At 42.6% G+C, this 19,878-nt stretch overlaps 1 protein-coding gene across 1 annotated transcript; it reads left to right on the top strand.

Moving 5' to 3' along the window:
* Window positions 1–3,757: 3,757 nt before the first annotated feature.
* Window positions 3,758–18,965, top strand: LOC143930307 (protein transport protein Sec24C-like). The gene is made up of 6 exons (XM_077454542.1): window positions 3,758–3,896; window positions 7,218–7,336; window positions 7,424–7,603; window positions 7,842–8,033; window positions 12,846–12,935; window positions 16,515–18,965. Exons 1-6 carry the CDS (start codon window positions 3,812–3,814, stop codon window positions 16,653–16,655), a joined length of 807 nt encoding a protein of 268 aa, XP_077310668.1. The 5' UTR covers window positions 3,758–3,811; the 3' UTR covers window positions 16,656–18,965.
* The last annotated feature ends 913 nt before the right edge of the window (window positions 18,966–19,878 follow it).

Genomic DNA, 19,878 nt, shown 5'->3' with positions numbered 1-19,878 from the left:
CTAGGTGTAGGTCACTCAATAATGTTTTCACCCGTGCCATACATATCTTTTTGATACGCGACCCATGCTTGATCAGAACCCCCCGAATAACCGCCTTATGTGCCTCCCACACTATTCCTGGACTACTGTCAGAGGTGTCGTTAATAACAAAATATTGATCTACTTCCCTAACTACATCCTGGAGCACCTCCTTATCCTGCAACAAGCTTTCATTCAACTTCCACGTCCGTGTCTTGGCGGTAACACCGTCCATTAGGGAATAAGATATTAAAATGGGGGCATGGTCTGACCACGTGATTGGTTCAATAGATGCGTCTCTAAGAGCATGCAAATAGTCGTGAGGGATAAAAAAATAATCAATTCTTGAATACTGTCTATGAGGCATAGAATAGAATGTATAATCTCTCTCTGACGGGTGAATCAACCTCCATGCATCTATCAGCTGTGCCCTATGTATAGAACATGCAATGCGATGTCTAACACTTGGGGTGATAGAAGAGTGTCCAGAGGATGTGTCCTCCGTAGGTATCAATGGTATATTAAAATCTCCTCCTACTATCAATTGGCCTGTAATGAACATCTGTAGAGTAGTCAGCATCTTGGAAATAAAATAATCTTGACTAGAGTTAGGTGCGTACATGTTCGCAAACGTCACGGCTACTCCCCCAATTGTGCCCTTAAGGAACAGAGATCTACCTTCCTTATCCATTTTTACTTCTGAACAATTCCAGGGAACATGTCGAGCAATTAAAATAGAAACACCTCTGGACTTAGAAGTCTCATTGGTGCAATGATACACAGTCGGATAGAAGTTACTCCGCAAAAAAGGCAGGCTCCCACTTCGGAAATGAGTCTCTTGGATCAAAGCTAGGTCTACCTTAAGCCGGCGCAGATCCTGAAGGAGCATACGCCTTTTTTCCGGGACATTTAACCCCCTCGCATTCAGGGAGAGAATCTTGACTGCCTCCATGGCCCCCCGGAGGAAGTCCCCGATCAGGGACCTTAGTGAGGAAAAAAAAAAAAAAATAGAAATAGAGAAAAAATAATTAGCTGATCCTCAGATGAAGGACAGCACAATACTAAATTTGCAGCACAATAGTGCTATTACGCCCATCAGCGAAAGCCGATGATCGGGCGCAGTCCTATGTGGGGTTGTGGAGGGCAATGACCAACAGGTAAGCAACCCGTCCTCCCCCTCCCCAGCCTTAGACTAGTAGTAATAAATTAACTGTATCGACAGCCACGATAACAAGATTATTTAACACAAAAAATAATATGAGTATAAGTATAAATTCCTTACAAATAATATACCACCGCTTACTTTGTAGCATTGTTTATAAACACTGAGCCAAGTGTCGCTAAAAATGCCAAAGTGATCCCATCACCCCCAAAATACTCCTACGGTAATTTTAACCTAATTTTAACCAACCACCTCCCCATCTTCCCCCGCCCCTTATCAATAAACATGACCAAAAAACTTCCCCTCTCACCCATACATCCGTAGGCTAACCCCCTTCTGAATCAAAACAAGCAACAAAGTCTCTTTTTCCTCTGAGTTAGGGGAGCCTACCGTCAATGAGAAGGGGGGGGGGCACCGGATAGTCTGAACAAAGCCCCCCTGTACAGTCCGACCCCCCGGATTACTGTAATCGTAAAAGATCTCAGTACAACTAAGTGCACCATTAGTAAGTGTCCGAGGCAGTTGACCAGCACAGAGGAGATCCGCAAAACAAAGATGGGCAGAGGAGGGGAAGCAACAGCACCCCCCCAAAAAACAAAAAACAAAACAAAAACCCAAACAAAAACAAAAACAAAACCCATCGCAACCCAATAATAATAATAATAATAATTAATCACAGCATAGAAACGAAGGGGTGGGGGGGGAGGGGGGGGGGAAGGATGGGAGTATAATCATCGGTGGAATAATAGGTATAGGAATATAATAATCTAGGGATACGGGAACTCCACAACACTGGACAGTCAGATTCTACATCCATTATAGTCCTGGCAGGTTGCAGTTATAACTGTAACTCACGTGACTCCTCTGCCGGCCGTTACCGCGATCAGCTCCTTGCCAGGTCCAGGTCTTGGCGCTGGGATAGATGAGAGCGTGAAGTAGCCGATCCCTGACGAAAAAATCGATGTGGGATAACCTCCAACCAGTCAGAGACCGGTATCGGGTCGGCCCCCACAAAGGAAAAAAATGCTGGCAATTCTGCGATGGAATGTAGAGTAAAAGAACCATTGTCTCTCCGAAATGTAACCGCTAGGGGGTAGCCCCAGCGATAAGTGCACCCCTGTCTTCTTGCCAATTCTAACACAGGTCGCAGCAATGCCCTCCTAGTTATAGGATAGTTATAGGATAGTTTTATAGCATGTTTATAATTTTTTTTTTTTTTATACTAGTAATGGCGGTGATCGGCGATTTTTTTTTTTTATTTTTTTTTTATTTTATTTTTTTATTGTGACTGCGACATTATGGCAGACAATTCGGACATTTTTTACACATTTTTGGAACAATTGTCATTTTACACAGCAATCAGTGCTATTTAAATGCACTGATTCCTGTGTAAATGACACTGGCAGCGAAGGAGTTAACCACTAGGGGGCAGTGTAAGTGTTATGTATGAAGTTATGTGTTTTTTTTTTAATTGTAGTGGGCGTGGCCTGGCATGTGACATCACTGATCGTCATTCCCTATAAAAGGGAAGAGACGATCGGTGACAGCCACACAGGGAAGCTCGGGGAGAGATTTGTTTACACAGACCTCTCCTCGTTCTTCAGCTCTGTGACCCATTCGCGGGACACCAGCGGCAATCGGGTCCGCTGGTCCCACGGCCACGGAGCACAGGATCGGGTCGGGAGCGCGCCAACTGCGGCGCACTCCTGACCCAAGGCTGGGCACTTGAAAATCAACGTACAGGTACGTGCTTGTGCCCAGCCATGCCATTCTGCCGACGTGCATCGGCGTGAGGCGGTCCTTAAGTGGTTAATGTGGTCAGTTTTTAATAGGAAAGCAGAGGGACTGGCAGGAAAACCAAGGATTTCACACAAAGGAAGCAATACAAAGAGACCAGTATATGTTTTTATACAAGTATATGGCACAACAGGCACATATCAAGAATATGAAATATTGGCATAAAAAAAACTCTAAGCGGGCTACCTGTTACTACACAACTCAAGATGAGTGGCTTTCTCTGTTATCTGCATTTACGTCTGCTTCTGCCTCTAGCTAACTTTCAGTGGCTTGTTTATCTATACAATACTAGTGTGGGTAGGGGATCACTGGAATACATCCGTCTTTCATTCTGCATTCCTTCTTGCAAGTAGGATTTATGTGGGGCTACCAGGTAGGTTTGTTGATACTTTTCTTGGTCGTTTTCAACCTCTTATCCACTTCAGCCTGTGCTAGTCTTGCTGAGGATTTGATATAAGGCCCTGCTTGAACTAGAAAAACACTGGCTTGCCTTCCTGCATGCCCAGATTCGAGATCATTTAACTATGAAGATCCAGTCAGTTAAAGGGGTGATATCTATCATGGCAGACTGCTGCATATATTAAAAGCCTATATGAAGACCGATGACATTGAGTGTCCCCTTTTAAATTGCTCTGTTTTAGGTCTGCGCTTTTATTCTACGGTTATGGTTCTTATCTATCAGCTTTAGAAAAAAAATTCTGTATTTTGTCAACCTAAATGATGATTTTCTTGGCATAAACGTGTCTTTTTTTTTTTTTTTTTTTTCCTTTTTTCTTCCAGTGTGCTATCTTGTATACCAGCTGTGGAGGGCAGCGTAGACTTCGCGTACATAACATGGCATTGAACTGCTGCACACAACTAGCAGACTTGTATCGAAATTGTGAAACGGACACGCTGATCAACTATTTTGCCAAGTTTGGTGAGTGCTATGTGTGTTTTATATACACATTTAGGCATTGTATAGTAGACCACAAAAAACTTAGTGGCAGAATACATTTTCTTAAAGACTTTACATATTACTGGGTGTTACCACTTTATCTGTTGCATTCTCCATAAATGAAATTAAATAAATACCACCCACTTGTAATTGCTATGGCAGATGGCCAGACTTGAAAGTCAGGTAAAGAGCTTTACCTGAGAAACATTGCGAAACCTCAAGAACCTTTAGGTAGTTTAAAGCGCAATTCCAGAGCCAAATATTTATTTTTCGTTTAGCTTTGGATACAGTGGGAACATGTTCAAGACTGTCAAGTGTTTTATTTCTGTCTAACTTCATTGGGGAGATTTTACTCTCTATCTCGGTTACTCCTGTGCACATTAATGCTCCATTCACACTAATGCATTTTCTGATGCTTTTTGCAGAAATGCAGGGTATTTTTTTTAACATGGATTCCTATGGACGTTCAAATCAATGCATTTTTCTGCCGCTTTGATTTTGGAAAGGGCCGGGGGACCTTTTTCCCACAAAATGCACTGTTTTGCATGTAATAGACTTCAATGGGCCCACATCTAAAATGCAAGTACTGCGTTTTTACAACGCTTTTACTGCGATTTGTTTTTTGCGATGTGAGTTTTTCTTGTTTTTTTTTTTTAACATTCACTGTATATATAGCTGGTTTCTAAGGAGCGAGCTGGGAAGCCAGCCACAGCGCCTTTAATTGAAGAATTATCAGCTGTCTGCGGGCCTCCCCAATGACAGCTGAATAAAAAATAAAAAAATTTGCTGACTAAAAATATTTATGGAAAAAATAAAAAAATTTATGGAAAAAAACAGTGTCAGGTTCCCCCAAAATCCATAAGACCCTTATCCGAGCATGCCGGCACCCTATAAAATGTATCTGCATCAATTGGTAGTTTTGGCAATAGCAACTGTATACGTTCAGATGTACTTTATGCACATCTTATCTTGAACAGATTTGATATACATTTAACCACTTAACAACCGCCCATAGCCGATTAATGGCTTCAGGGCGGTTGTTTAACTCTGAGAGGCTGTTAATTAACGGCCTCCCAGAATTCTGCTGAATTCGCACACGAGAGCATCCGTGTCCACAGGACCCGGCGCATCACAGATCACGGTAAACGGCCGCTCATTGCCGCCGTTTACCACGTGATCGCTCCGTCAAATGACGCTGCCATACCCCGCCAGTACGCTGCCATACCCCGCCAGTACGCTGCCATACCCCGCCAGTATGCTGCCATACCCCGCCAGTATGCTGCCATACCCCGCCAGTACGCTGCCATACCCCGCCAGTACGCTGCCATACCCCGCCAGTACGCTGCCATACCCCGCCAGTACGCTGCCATACCCCGCCATAAATTGCCATACCCCGCCATAAATTGCCATACCCCGCCATAAATTGCCATACCCCGCCATAAATTGCCATACCCCGCCATAAATTGCCATACCCCGCCATACTTGGAGATACCCTGCCATAGATGCGGCAATAATTCTAGCCCTAGACCTCCTCTGTAACTCAAAACATGTAACCAGTAAAAAAAAATTAAAGCGTCGCCTATGGGGATTTTTAAGTAGCGACGTTTGGCGCCATTCCACGGGCATGTGCAATTAGTGACATGTTAGGTATCTGTTTACTCAGCATAACTTCATCTTTCACTTTATGCAAAAATTGGGCTAACTTTACTGTTTTGTTTTTTTTTAAACACAAAACAGTTTTTCCCCCCAAAAAACGCGTTCGAAAAATTGCTGCGCAAATACCGTGAGAGATAAAAATTTGCAACGACCACAATTGTGTTCTCTAGGGTCTTTGCTAAAAAAAAAATATATAATGTTTTGGGGTTCTCTGTAATTTTCTAGCAAATAAATGATGATTTTTACATGTAGGAGAGAAATGTCAGAATTGTCCTGGGTGCTCCAGAACGCCTGATGGCGCTCCCTGCATGTTGGGCCTCTGTATGTGGCCACACTGTGTAAAAATCTCACACATGTGGTATCGCCGTACTCGGGAGTAATAGCAGAATGTGTTTTGGGGTGTAATTTGTGGTATGCATATGCTGTGTGTGAGAAATAAACTGATAATATGACAATTTTGTGGGGGGAAAAAAGGAAAAAAAATCTTGATTTTGCAAAGAATTGTGGGAAAAAATGACAACTTCAAAAAACTCATCATGCCTCTTACTAAATACCTTGGAATGTCTTCTTTCCAAAAAGGGGTCATTTGGGGGGTATTTGTAATTTTATGGCATGTTAGGGTCTCAAGAATTGAAATAGGCCGTCAGTACTTCAGGTGTGATCAATTTTCAGATATTGGCACCACAGCTTGTGGACTCTATAACTTTCACAAAGACCAAATAATATCCACCAATTTGTACTTATTTTTACCAAAGATATGCGGTAGTATAAATTTTGGCCAAAATTTATGAAGAAAAATTACTAATCTGCTAAATTTTATAACAGAAACGAAGAAAAATTCATTTTTTTTACAGAACTTTCGGTCTTTTTTTTCTTTTATAGCACAAAAAATAAAAAACCGAGAGGTGATTAAATACCACCAAAAGAAAGCTCCATTTGTGTGAAAAAGACAACATTTTCATATGGGTACAGTGTTGCATGACTGAGTAATTGTCATTCAAAATGTGAGAGCACCGAAAGCTGAAAATTAGTCTGGTTCTTAAGGGTGTTTAAGTGCCCAGTGGTCAAGTGGTTAATACAGCACATAAATACAAGGGATATTTAATGCTGATATTGTGTTTGCTTGGTTTTTGTGTTCTTATTGAAATTTCTTAAAGACAAAGTTCACCTTTTGGGAAAAAATAATAAATGCACATATTATCTGCAAAAAATAATTCCACCCCCCTCAAGGAGCCTGCAAAGCATTGCACCCACAGTCAGTGGATACCAGTGCAATGTCTGGCTCCTGTAGACATGTCCTACAGCTTTCAGCCCATACCTCTGTACGGACAGTTTGTTAAAAGCTGCAGGGCTTGTGAATGAACTAGGGAAAATGCTCATCAGTGCCCTTGCAGCTCATTAAGACCTTCAAGCTGTCTGCTGCAGTGGAAGACCGGACTTGTAATTTTCCTTGTTCAAATTGCTGTGAACAAATGAATGATGCAGCTGTGCGGTTGCAGTGTTTTTAAAATGTGACAATGTTGTGGGGAGAAGAAACCCTGCCTGCTGACATGGGGTGGGGAGACCATGTGCTGGAGCATGTTACACCCTAAATATGGTCTGAATGGTGACCTTATCCTTTAATTTGCCTTTTTGTTGATTTTTCAGCTTTCCGTGGAGTCTTAAATAACCCAACAAAGACTGTTAGAGACTCCCTGATAAATCAGTGCGCTCAAATTCTCGCATGCTATCGCAAGAACTGTGCAAGCCCCTCTTCTGCTGGCCAGGTATTGTCTGCAATGCAGTATGCTTATATGTCCTGAAAATCATACTTCCAGTCAAAGCATGTTCTGATCTGTTTACTTTTTTACCAGCTGATCCTTCCAGAATGCATGAAGCTGCTTCCTGTCTACCTGAACTGTGTACTGAAAAGTGACGTGTTGCAACCTGGTCCTGACGTGACCATTGATGACCGGGCATACGTGCGACAGCTTATTTCCTCCATGGATGTTGCAGATTCAAATGTATTTTTCTATCCTAGGCTCCTGACGTTTGTAAGTTTTATTCCTGTATCTTCTTTAGTGGCTTTTTATTCACTGACGTAGCAACATTGCAAAATACATGGAATTGTATTTTTTAACCTTTTGTGGCATTTATTTTTTCTTTTTTCAAACTGGTCAGATGACGTGTTAGTGTAATCTAAAATTTGCCTTTTGGCATATATGGCTTGCTTACTTTTTTGTTTTGTTTTTTGTTTCAGTATTTAATCTTTACTCTTTTTCTTTTGTGCAGACCAAAGTGGATCCTACCAGTGATTCCCTGCCTGTAGCTATCCGTGCCTCAGAAGAAAGGCTTTCTAAGGGTGAAATATATCTGCTTGAAAATGGTGTGAACTTCTTTATATGGGTTGGTGCAAATGTGCAGCAGGCTCTCATCCAGAACCTATTTGGAGTGTCCTCATTCAGCCAGATAGACTCTAGTATGGTAAGTTTAGTCATTATTTAACAGGCTGTGGGCAGCTGAAGACATTTGAAAATCAGTAGCTTTCTCATCCAAAATTTTTTATTTTTTTTGTACTGTATAGTAAAGCCCCAGTACAGCCAAAACATTTATTTTGTATGTATTTGACAGAGTGGGGATTTTTTTGCTCCCATAAGAAAACCTCTTGAAAGACTCAAGCTAGCCACACGATTCAAATTTCAGGCACGGCACTCTCATCCATGTCCTGGCGATTTGCATTCTGTCTAAGAATGTTTCTTGCAAAAATATTTTTAAGTATTTATCACCCTCAGAGAGAGAGAGCAGCCCCAGTATACATTGACAGGCACACAGGGTCAGGGGGGGACCCATATGATCGTGGAGGAACTTTACAACCTATGACCAGTACCCTTGGATAGACGGGCAGGACCATAGCAAGTGGTAGACTGAGTCGCTTTGATCACCACACCTAGGACATGCAGGGCTTTGCTCTGGCTTATACCTGGAGAGGTGGCAGGGTGTTAGATCGGACCTATGGAGGGCATAGAGGTGGGTGAGGCAATCAGATAGCTTAGGAGACACACATTTACAGGTAGTTGGGGCCTCCTCCCAGTCCTCATCCGTCACATCCAGGTCAGCTTCCAGGGGGACTTCAGCTGGTAGGCAAAAGCGGTGGCCATAGGTAACATGAGGCAATTATAGAATTGGGAAATTAGTCTTTTAGTCCAACCTGTGATGTCTATCGAGAGTATGATTTTAAGGTTGGGTATGGAGTCACGGAATTGAGTATTAAGCACATGCCTGAGTTGGAGGTAGCCAAAGAACTTATGGTTGGGTATAGCAAAACGGTCCTTTAGTGTTTAAAATGATTTAACCAACCCATTAGCGATGTGTGACAGGTATATGACCCCTTTGTCAATCTACAGACCATGGTCAGGGATGGATGACGGCTCAGACAGGTGTGGATTGTCCCACAGTGACGTATGGGAGCCTTGCTATAATGCATGACCAGCTGGCAAATCTTGCAGTGATCAAATAGCGTATGAGTCCTATTGCCCATGTGAGACATTCCGCAGGTACCACAGAGTAGGATCTGAAATGACTGAACAACCATGCGAGGAGTCTGGGAGCATACTAGGGTGAAGTATCTTTCTTTGTCATCTTCACTGAGGTAAAAGAAATGGGAACGTTGAGAAGCAATGTAGTATAGGGATAGGTCTGGTAGTGCGGTGACACTCAGATCGGTTGGACACTTCAGAGCTCGCCATGACAGTTTGATGGGAGGACCCACAGATAAATGTGTTAAGAATAGATTTAAATATGCGTGGTGGGATGTAGAGTGGGGCTTGCCAGAAAATGTAAAGTAATTTGGGGAGGAGGATCATTTTTACTAGGTTGATTCGTCCCATAACCCCAAGGGGGAGACGGGACCATGGCTGTGTTTTTTAGGATTTCATATAAGGGTTCAATGTTAAGTCCTATGTAGTCCATTAGAGATCGGGAGACTTGAACTCCCAGGTATTTAAAGTGGTTGTAAACCCTTACAAACCACTTTGACCTACAGGTAAACCTAGATAAAGGCTTACCTGTAGGTCCAAGCAATATCTCCTAAACCTATATGGTTTAGGAGATATTTGCCCGAAAACGTAGACAGCGGCGCGCAGGCGCACTGAGCGCGGCATTTCCAAGAATGGAGCTGCCGCGCGTATCGACTCCTGTGCGCATGCGTGGGAGTGATGTCATCGCGGCTTCGCCGAATGACAGCGGCAGAGCTACGAGACCCCACCAACAAGATGGATGCGGCGGACTACAGGGGACAGCGGCGACTTCGCTGGCTCCTGTGTCAGGTAAGTGACGCATAATGGGCTACTATGCGATGCATAGTAGTCCATTATGCTTTGCCTTTGCAGGGAATGAAAGAGGAAGTAAACTCATCAGGGTTTACTTCCTCTTTAAGCTTGCTGGCCCCTGACCAAGGGGAGTTCAGCTCACTCTGCTGTGGGGGCACCTAAATCTAGTGGTAGAATTTGGACAGGCGAATACCCCAAAGCGTTTAATGAGCTGTAGAGCAGCCTGAAGTGATGGGCCTGCATCTTTCAAATACAGGAGCATGGCATCAGTGAACAGGCTGACTATGTATGCTCAAACGAGAGAACACATACAAAACAATTTAACACATTACATCACTTCTGAAGTTGATTTGTCATACGAGAATGTGCATATGTTGAGTAACTTTGACTTTTAATATGAGACTAGCATGCAACAAAAATTTGTCCGATAATCTGATCGTGTGTTCCAGGCTTTAGTTCTGACAACATTTTGCGTTCTCGTGAGAACAGAGATAGAGGGGAAAACTTCCATTATCTGACCCGCTGAAGGTTAGGGTTTTCCTCACATTAAAGAGATTTCCTTTCCCTTCCTATTATGTAAAAACAGTAAAACCGAACAGTAAGTGAAAGGAGATTAGAGTTAATATCTGATTGAACCTCCTTTTGGCGGCAGTGTTTTCGGTAGCTCTGGACCAGACCTGCACAGCGTTAAGCAGGAATTTTTGACCATTCCTCTTTACAAAACCATTTCAGCTCCGCAAAAGGAGAATTTTCCTATTCTGAAGCCAGTTTGTGGTAGGATTTATTTCTATGCTTGGGGTCATTTTCCTGCTGCATCACCCAACTTCTGATAAAATTCAGCCGGCAGACAGACAGCCTGACATTATCCCGTAGGACAGGGGTGTCGAACTCTATTTCATTGTGGGCCATATCGGCATGATTGCCCTCACATGGGCAAGTTGTGTCTGTAAGAGTAGATGTCCAGAGCATCCATCACCCTTAAATCAGTTGTCCAAGAGCCCTCCCACCAACAAGTCGAGTCGCCTGCACGCCCTTACATCACAGTATATATCTTGTGGTGCTGCTTGGAAGAAACTGGAGGCATTGCTGGAAAGCAGAAAGTACGAGGTCTGGAGCAGGACCAGAGGAGGGCTAGAGCTCTTCTGCAGCTTGCAGGAGAGGTGCGAGGGCCACATGACATGGCCTGGAGGGCCAGATTTGGCTCACAGGCCTTGTGTTTGACACATGTGCTGTAGGATATATTTTGGTTAATTTTCGAATTCATTTTCTCCTTGTTTTGCAAGTGGTGCAGGCCCAGAGGCAGCAAAGAAAGCCCAAAATGATGTTCTCTCCGCCATACTTCATCATTGGGTTGATTTGATGCCGGTAATCTGCTCTTTTTGCACCATGCAGAGAGTATTTTTCTTGAACAATTCAACTTTTGATTCAACAGTCCACAAAACATTTTCCCCGTACCATTGCGGTTTGTGAAGGTGCTCTTTGGCAAACTTCAGGTACGCAGTAATGTTTTTTTGGAGAGCATGGCTACCTCTGTGGTGTTCTGCCATGAACACCCTGCCTGCTCAAAGACTTACATATGGTATTCTAATGAACAGGGATGTTTGCTGATTCCAGTGATGTCTTCAAGCCTTTAGCTGTTACTCTTGGGTTCTTCTTATCCCTCATTGAGGATTTGTGTTGTGCCTTGGAGTCTTATTGGCTGGGCGCCCACTTCTTGGAAGAGTAACCACAGTACCAAACTGTCTCCATATATAGACGATTTGTCTAACTGTTGACTGATGGAAGCCTTTGCGTCCCTTTCCAGCCTTATGCACATAGTCTTGATCATATGTCCTCGGAGAGCTCCTTTTTCTGACGGAGGGTTTGCTTTACCTGATGCAATCTTAATGTTTGAGTGTCCTTTTTATCAATTAAAGTAGCTTTAAACCACTCTTTCCCCCCCCCCCTCCATTTGGCTTTCATTGAGGTAATTCGTCTGTGGGTTCAATTAATTTTTCTCCATCAATTTGCATGTGTTTTGGGTGTGTTCAATAAAGACGCAAGAAATTTAAATTGTGTGTTATCAGATTTAGCACATTGTGTTTGTCTATTGTTGTGACCACTTGGATTTTATGGCAAATTATGGCAGAAAACCAGTTAATTCCAAGAGGTTCACATACTTTGTCTTGCCACTGTATAACAAAAATCGGCATATAATAAAAACAAGAATTCTATCCAGGCAGCGACCGCTTCACTCTGATAACCACAACCTGGATTGTGTGTCCAGCAGGTCTTCCAGGTTTATGTATTATAATTATATGCTCCTTTACAACAGTTTAGAGAAATTCTTTCCCTGTTGAGATAATACTGTGGCAAGTATTTCCTAGAAAAATAATGAATTCTACATTGACATTAAATATAGAAAATCTAAAAGCATTAAACCCCTTTTTTTTTATTTTGCGATGTGTAGATGACAATAGAGCAGTTTAAACAATGAATAGAATCCAATTTGATTTGCAAACAATATTAGCATAATTTTTGTGAATAGTAAAAAACATAAGTCGTACTTTTTAGGGTCGGTTCACACAATGCCTGTGCAAATCACATCGCATGCAAAATGCACTCCATTTGCGATCTGTAGCAGGTGTCTATAGAAAGTTAACGACACCCCAAAAGCAGGTCACAAACGCAGTGCTTTTGTACCATGCGATCTGGTTATAGTGCGTTTTCGAAAGCAGTACATGCACTACTTTGCGGTGTAATTTTAGCCAATTCAAAATGAATCTGCTAAAATTGCACTGCACAGAACCGCATGTGAATGGCACAGGAGTGCACAGTGCATTCCTGTGCAATTCATTTGTGGGAATGGTGTGAACTGGCCCTAAATATTTTCTTGATATGCATATATGGACATTTTGTATTAAGCCAAAGCTGCTGGGTTTTATACATACTAAAATGTTTTTTTTTTTTTTTGTTTTTCTCTTGACAGAGTGCATTACCTGTGTTGGATAATCCAGTCTCAAATAAAATGCATGCAATTATCACAACGTTCAGAGCCCAGAGGCCAAGATATATGAAGGTAAAAAATGTTTTTTTTTATTCCACGGTTTTCTGTCTGTACACAGGGGCCCAGTTGTGTTCATTTTTATGCTTTGTATGATTACAAACTGTATGAGGTACAAAATGTTATAACAGATACTTTACGAAGCTAGGCAAAAAAGAACATGTCAGGTTAGACATAAGATCTGTCATTACTTTAAAATCATACTAAAGCTTTGTGTTTTTTTTTTTTTTGTTTCTAAAATAGCGAACATGTCATACTTGCCTGCTCTGTGCTATGGTTTTGCACTCAGCTCTCCGATCCTCTTCTTTTCGTGTCGCCTGCCAGTGCTCCTGGCTCCTTCCCCTCTAGCAGTGCCTCCAGAGAAAGTCACTTGCCCTGGGAACACTGCTACGTGCTCGCTCCAAAGCCACTGCTCTATGCGTCCATAAGGACTCCCGCTGCTGTCTCCGCCAATCAGGAGGGAGAGTCCCCATCCAGCCAAGGCTATCGTGAACATCACTGAATTGAAGGGGGCTCAGCTAAAGATATGGGGGGAGGGGGTTGGCCATACGCACAGGTTTTGTACCTTTTTAAAAAACCTTCAGCCTTTAGAACCACTTTGATGTGCACAAATATAGGTAGGGACCACCTTGCTTTTTATGCCCTAAATGGTCTAAGTGGTGGGCCGGACCAATCCAACCGTGTCAGTTGGTCTTGCATCATGTAAACAGTCTGTGCTGCTTTGATTAGCATTGACAGTGAGGCTGTGGAGCCACTGACAGTCAAAGCTGTTGTCTGTCCTGTGAGGATAAGCTGTAGGCACATTCTTTTTTTTTTTTTTTTTTTTCTGAGTTTGTCTGGAGAGGTGGGCACATGCGGTGGCAACTCTGCATAGGGTAGACTGAGTTAGTTGCCACTGCTGAGGTGGATGGGGAGGTCACAGGCAGGATCAACTGTTTCTTTAAAATTTTGATTCATAAAAAAAACACAATACAGTGGTCTAAAGTTGCAATCTTCATTGTTAGTCAGCCTCATTACTTTTTCCCTTTTTGGTAAGGCACATAGACAGTGTTGACAGGGGATTCCCTCCCACCAAACTATTGTATTCTCCAGGCTTGGGATGCCAGTGATTATTGCTAGCAGCTATACAAACAATAATACTATGTCAAATCCGGCAGGCTGCTCGTATCCAAGTTGTTCGCTCTTAAAGGGTTTGTAAACGTCCATCAAGGTGAAAAAACACCTGGCAGTCACTTACCTGAGCCCTTCATCTCTTCAGTGGGGTCACACTGTCCATCTCTCTATGGATGATTGGATAGATTGATAGCAGCACAGCCATTGGCTCCCGCTTCTGTGAATCAAATCCAGTGACGCCGCGGCAGGCAGACTCTGGCATTCGGGTCTGTGGACGCAAATGTTGGACTCAGGAGCGCACCGCAAGGTAACCCCCCTCGGGAGAGTGCTTCTCCTAGGGGGGTTATCTGATGTGGGGAGGAGCTGCGAGAGTCACCGGGGGAATCCAGAAGAGGATGTTCGGGGCCACTCTGTGCAAAATGAGCTTCACAGTGGTGGTAAGTTTGTTATTTAAAAAAAAATAAAAATCCTTTACAATCACTTTAAATACATTCAGCCTGAACATACATGGTTGCAATCTTGGCTGGTTGAGCAGGATTCGAACAGTCTATGGGCGAGCCTTAGTCACTAACCTGGTAGAGGTGTCCTGACACATTACTGTCTGCTGTGGCACATAAACCTTAAAGTGGTTGTAAACCCACTTGCCAAAAAGAAAAAACGAACACCTGCAAGACATACTAGAAAACTAGCTCATTATGAATTACTTACCTGCAATCGAAGCCCCTGTAATGGTCCTCGTTCACCGCTCTGGCGGCTGACAATGCAGGTTCCATCACTGTGATTGGCCGGAGCCACGATAATGTCAATCCCACGCGTGCGCTGCCAGTAATGGCACAGGCTAACTGAAGCAACGGCACGTACATGCTATTGCTTCAGTGCGCTTATGCTGATGACCACAGCACATGCAAATGCAGGAGATATCCAGGGCTTACCTGTAGCAAAAAGTGGTTGTAAAGGGTTTACAACCACTTTATGCCACTCTAACCTGTATACACCATCAGCACTGCCTCCTATTGTATCCCCCCTCTGTGATGATTTATAAAAATAAATTCTGCAAATGCCTAATTTCATTGCTGAGATTGCAATCATGACTGGCCAGCTTTCTCCTTTCCTCCTCTGAGATGCATTGGGCCGGGCTGATATTCCTCTGCTGATGTCAGCCTGGAAGGGAGGAGAGGTGGAGAGAGCTGGCTGGTGATTGCACTTTCGGCTCTTAAATTGGGTATTTACAGCATTTATATAACATTCACAGAGGGGGACACTGTAATAGGAGGCAGTGCTGGTGGTGTATACAGGTTAGTGTTATGAGAGCAGTAGGAAAGGGGAAAGGAGGACACAGGAGCAGATAGCAGGCTGCTGGTGACAGAGGCACGTAAACTGACAAGGGTGTCTGGTCTCAGCAGCCATGATACACTGTAGTCAGTTTACGTAGGGGTGGGGAGAAACTGGCAGGATCAGCCAGGTTTTTTAGGTGTTAGTGTGCCAAATGACCCAGGACAAGCACTATGACATAGAACATGCTTTAAAGGAGCAGGATCCAATTTTTTTTTTTTTCTTGGGTGGGTGGTTGGTTAAACGCTTTAAAGTATGCCTATCACCAGAGGAATGTGGCATTGTCATTTCCCACCATCTTATGAAAATGTCAGTAGTTTAGCTCGCTGTCACGGGCTACTGGGTCATACACCCAGAACAAGCATGCAAGAGTGTAGGAGAAAAGTCAGAAAACCCTTTGTAGCTATTCTTATTCCAGGTCAGTGGCTTAAAAAGCATTGAAGCCTAAGCAACTAGCTGTTAACGAAGGAAGACGGCAACAGCTGTCTATAGAGCGCTCTCATTCACTATGAAGAAAAATGTATTCTGTTAAAGGAGAAATACAGGCAAAGCTTTTTTTGGCCATACTTCTCCTATGGGTCACAGGAGTGCAGGTTGTTCTGCACTTCTGTGACCCATTTTTCAGCCAACAGTGGGCTAGAGCCAGCTGTCGGCTAACATCACTCAACCAGTCCAGGCTCGGGATAGATCCTCACTATATGGTCGGAATCCACCCAGAGGCTGGGACCATAATCTGGCTCAGCCTCTAGGCAATCCGCTGAGAGCCTGAGCCAGCCCCTCCCACAGTCCAGCGCTCCAGTGAGCCGATTACTGACAGTCACAGCTCTGCTCAGAGTGGATGGGGAGAATTGAGCGAGCAGCCATGTTTGATCGCTCAGTCCTCACTGCAGAGCCGGTGGGGGACAGATGCAGCACCGGGTCGATGCTGCATTCACCTAGGTGAGTATAATTGTTATTTTGAAATTCTGAACTGTAAGCTGAAAATATACCTGAACTGTTTTTATGCAAACTGAGGAGAAAGGGAAAACTAAAAGCGCTTGGCATTATTCATATTGTCTATTTAAAAATAGATGAGAAATGCTCTTTTTATGCCTTTAATTTATATCAATCTGTACCTTCTTCTTTTTTTTTTTTTTTTTTTTTTTTTAGTTGCTCGTTGTGAAACAGGACGACAAGCTTGAGATGTTCTTCAAACACTTGCTGGTTGAAGATAAAAACCTGAATGGAGGAGCTTCATATGTAGACTTCCTCTGTCATATGCACAAGGAGATCCGACAACTTCTTAGTTAGAGATAGAAGAGTTGGTGGTTATCGCCTCCAGTGACATTTAAAATATTTTGCTAACCACCTTGGTCTTTTAACTATGCTACTACAACCAGGACACCCAGAAGTGAAGGACCGTTATGTTTTCTTTCTGATTGCCCCTTGTCTTTATTTCACATAATTCTTCTTTCAAAACCCCCTTGTGCCCCACATCCTTCCCCTTCTAAAGACGAAGATAATATTTATGGATTAACTGAATGTTGCCCCTCTTTGACCAAATTGTCTGCACTGAGGAGCACAAAGCTGTTTTGGTTGGGATGAATGTAGAGATGCCTGCTCAGAAGAGAGGTTAAATACAGTACACTGGTTATTACCTATTTGCGTTGGTCTGCCTTTCAGAAAAAATAAGAAAATTTTATGAGAACACATATGAACTGACTTGGACAGTATGTGAAGAGATCGAATATCCATTGTTTCATAAAACATTCTTTTTAGACAAATACGTTTTTTTTTTTTTTTTTTTTTTTTTTTTTTTTGAAGCACCTGGAAATGTTTTGGGTGTCCGTTTTTTTGTTTTATTAAACTTTGTCATTGAAGCAAACAATAAAACCCATAAGGCCATACTGTTCAGATATAAGCATGGTTATGGTCAATGATTTCGAGCCTAGCAGAGTGATCTAGCCCCTTTAAATAATGGCTTCTGGCAATACTTTATTTTTCTATAAATTAATTAAATCATCCATCTTTAATGCTCTCTTAGAGTTGACATTATTTGTCTTGTGTGAAGTTGGTTTACAGATATGATTTGGTGCATTCATTTAAATTTATCTTTCTATGTCCGGTTTTTTAATGCTGCTGTTCAGGCTGGACATAAAGTATAGAAACATAGGTAAAATAGTATAGACTTAAATAAGCAAAGGTGTAGACTTCGCAACTTACTTGGAGGACAGGCTTGGTTTATTGCCCAACTCCAGACAAAAGAATTTCCTATGTTTTGGACAAAGTAGGGAAGGGTTAGAAACAGTCAGCTGCCTGTGCCCTCATTTGCAATATCTAGGCCTCATGCTCACTGGGCATTTGGACAGCTCTTCTGAATCCCTTTATCCTGGCAGGACAAAAGCGGGGTTTAAAAACGCACCTATGTTTTTCAAACGCTTTTAGAAGAGGCAAAAAAAGTGTCTGAGGCTTGTAAAAAAAATTATTTTTTTTTTAAGCTGCACTTATCTTAACCTGATCTTTCCAGCTACGAGAATGAACTCAGCAGCTCCTGCCGCTGTCTCGGGTCCTCATTGAATAGATTGATAGCAGCAGCAGCCATTGGCTCTTGCTGCTGTCAATCAAATCCAGTGACATCGAAGTCGGGGCTGAGTCCTGCTGTTTGTCAATAGACGCAGCAGCAGGACTCGAGCACGCCCGCATGGGTGCCCTGTTGGAATGCGGGTCTCTGAGGGGGCACTCGATGCTGGGAGGAGCGCTGCTGAGGGACCCCAGAAGAGGAAGCTCGGGGCCACTTTGTGCAAAACCCTTGGACAGAGGAGGTAAGTGTAACATGTTTTAAAAAAAAAAAAAAACCTTCACAACCCCTTTTAAGGATAACTTGGACACACTGGTCATGACTCCAGCATAGCTTTTTCAATAAAGCAATGCAAAGGGAAATTGCTGTATGTTGAATATATTGGCCCATTGCAGCATCAATTTTTTCTTAAAATCTGACTGCAGAATATTACTGCTGCGTGCTTAGTATGTGTTAATATGCTTTGCATACTGCATTTTCCAGCACTGAAAAGGCAGCTAGTAGTGTAACAGCAAGTTTGTTTTTATTAGGCCTTCTTTCTTGCTTTTTTTTTTTTTTTTTTTTTTTTTGGGGGGGGGGGGGGGGGTTCTCTTGGCAATATAATTCTGATTTTGTGCATTTTTGTTTTAGTATTTTATCAAATCAGAAAATAAGACAGAAGGGAACTGCTCCAGGTTTTAGCCTTCTCCATAAAAATGGTTGTAGCTAATTAGGACACTGGTATGTCAACCAGCCTTAAGAACTTTGCATTCCATGCCCTGGTTCTTTTCTCAGAAGCTGTCCTGCATGTTCCGCTCTGCAAAAGTGAAGGACAATGATCTCTGAGAGCAGAGCTGCAGCCTCAGATGGAGACCCTTCACAGCAAGACTCCCTGTTTTCCAGTGGAGAGTTATTCCTTGTAGGAGACTGTCAGTATTTTCTCTAATAACAAGCATTGATGCCTCTCAAGCACTTCAAAATTGTAGACTTTTACATCTTACTGCTTCATATTTGCTGTGCTGATTTTATGAGGGAACCAATATAAATTATATACATACATTAAACCTTTTTTTTGTGTGTGTGTGTTTTGCTAATGCTTCTACGTTTGAACAGAAATAAAATCTAGCGATTTTTATATTCCTCTGCCCTTGCTGTAAATGCGATAAATGCTTTTGGGTCCTGGATTAATTACATTTTGTGTTTGCAGTAACAAAGTGCATTTAGCACAAAGCTGCATTCCCCTGCATTTGTATAGCGAATGGTTATGCTTGTGGAGATTCTGTATCTGGAAACGCTAAAGTAAATATTCTGTACCACCAAAAGTATGTGGACACTCCTCCAAAATAAGTAAAGGGTACTGTTAATGATACAAAGACATGTTGAACGATTATGGGCTTTCATGCTTGGGCAACGGTTTTGGGGAAGCCATGTTCTGCTCCAGCAGAAGAGGGCAATGATTTGATGAGTTTAGTGTGGAGGAACTTGAGTGGCACAAAGCTTTGATCTCTGTCGCCTATTGAATACCTTTGAGATAATTTGGAACTCTAATTCTGAGCCAAGTTTTCTTATCCAAGATTGGTATCTGACTTCACGAATGCTCTTTTTGTCTGAGTGGAACAAATTCATGCAGACATATCTTGTGGAAATACATTTCAGAAGAGTAGAATCTGCTGTAGATACAAGTGAGAAGGGAGGGGGTAATGTCATAAATACCCATGGATTTGGAGTGGGAACTGTAATGAGTTTATACAACTTTGATGGTCAAGAGTCTGCAAACCTTTGGCCCCATAGTGTACGCAGGTGGTCATTTTAGATCTTTCTGAAAACTCTGGCTATTTGGGTGCTATGTAGTTCAATTGGAAGATTTTTTTTTTCCCCCAATCATCTTTCAGAACAGCACCTGAAGAGAGCGTAGTTTGGCCCATTTTCCCAGAAAATGTTGCAACCCTCAAGCTTTAAATGCAGGATACTTCAACC

The sequence above is a fragment of the Lithobates pipiens genome, unplaced genomic scaffold (genome assembly GCF_037356315.1).
Source record: "Lithobates pipiens isolate NorthernLeopardFrog02 unplaced genomic scaffold, aLitPip1_a1.2 Scaffold_25, whole genome shotgun sequence".
NCBI classification, from domain to species: Eukaryota; Metazoa; Chordata; class Amphibia; order Anura; family Ranidae; genus Lithobates; species Lithobates pipiens.
Note: the sequence above shows the minus strand (reverse complement) of the source record. Positions and strands in the feature narration are given on the sequence as shown.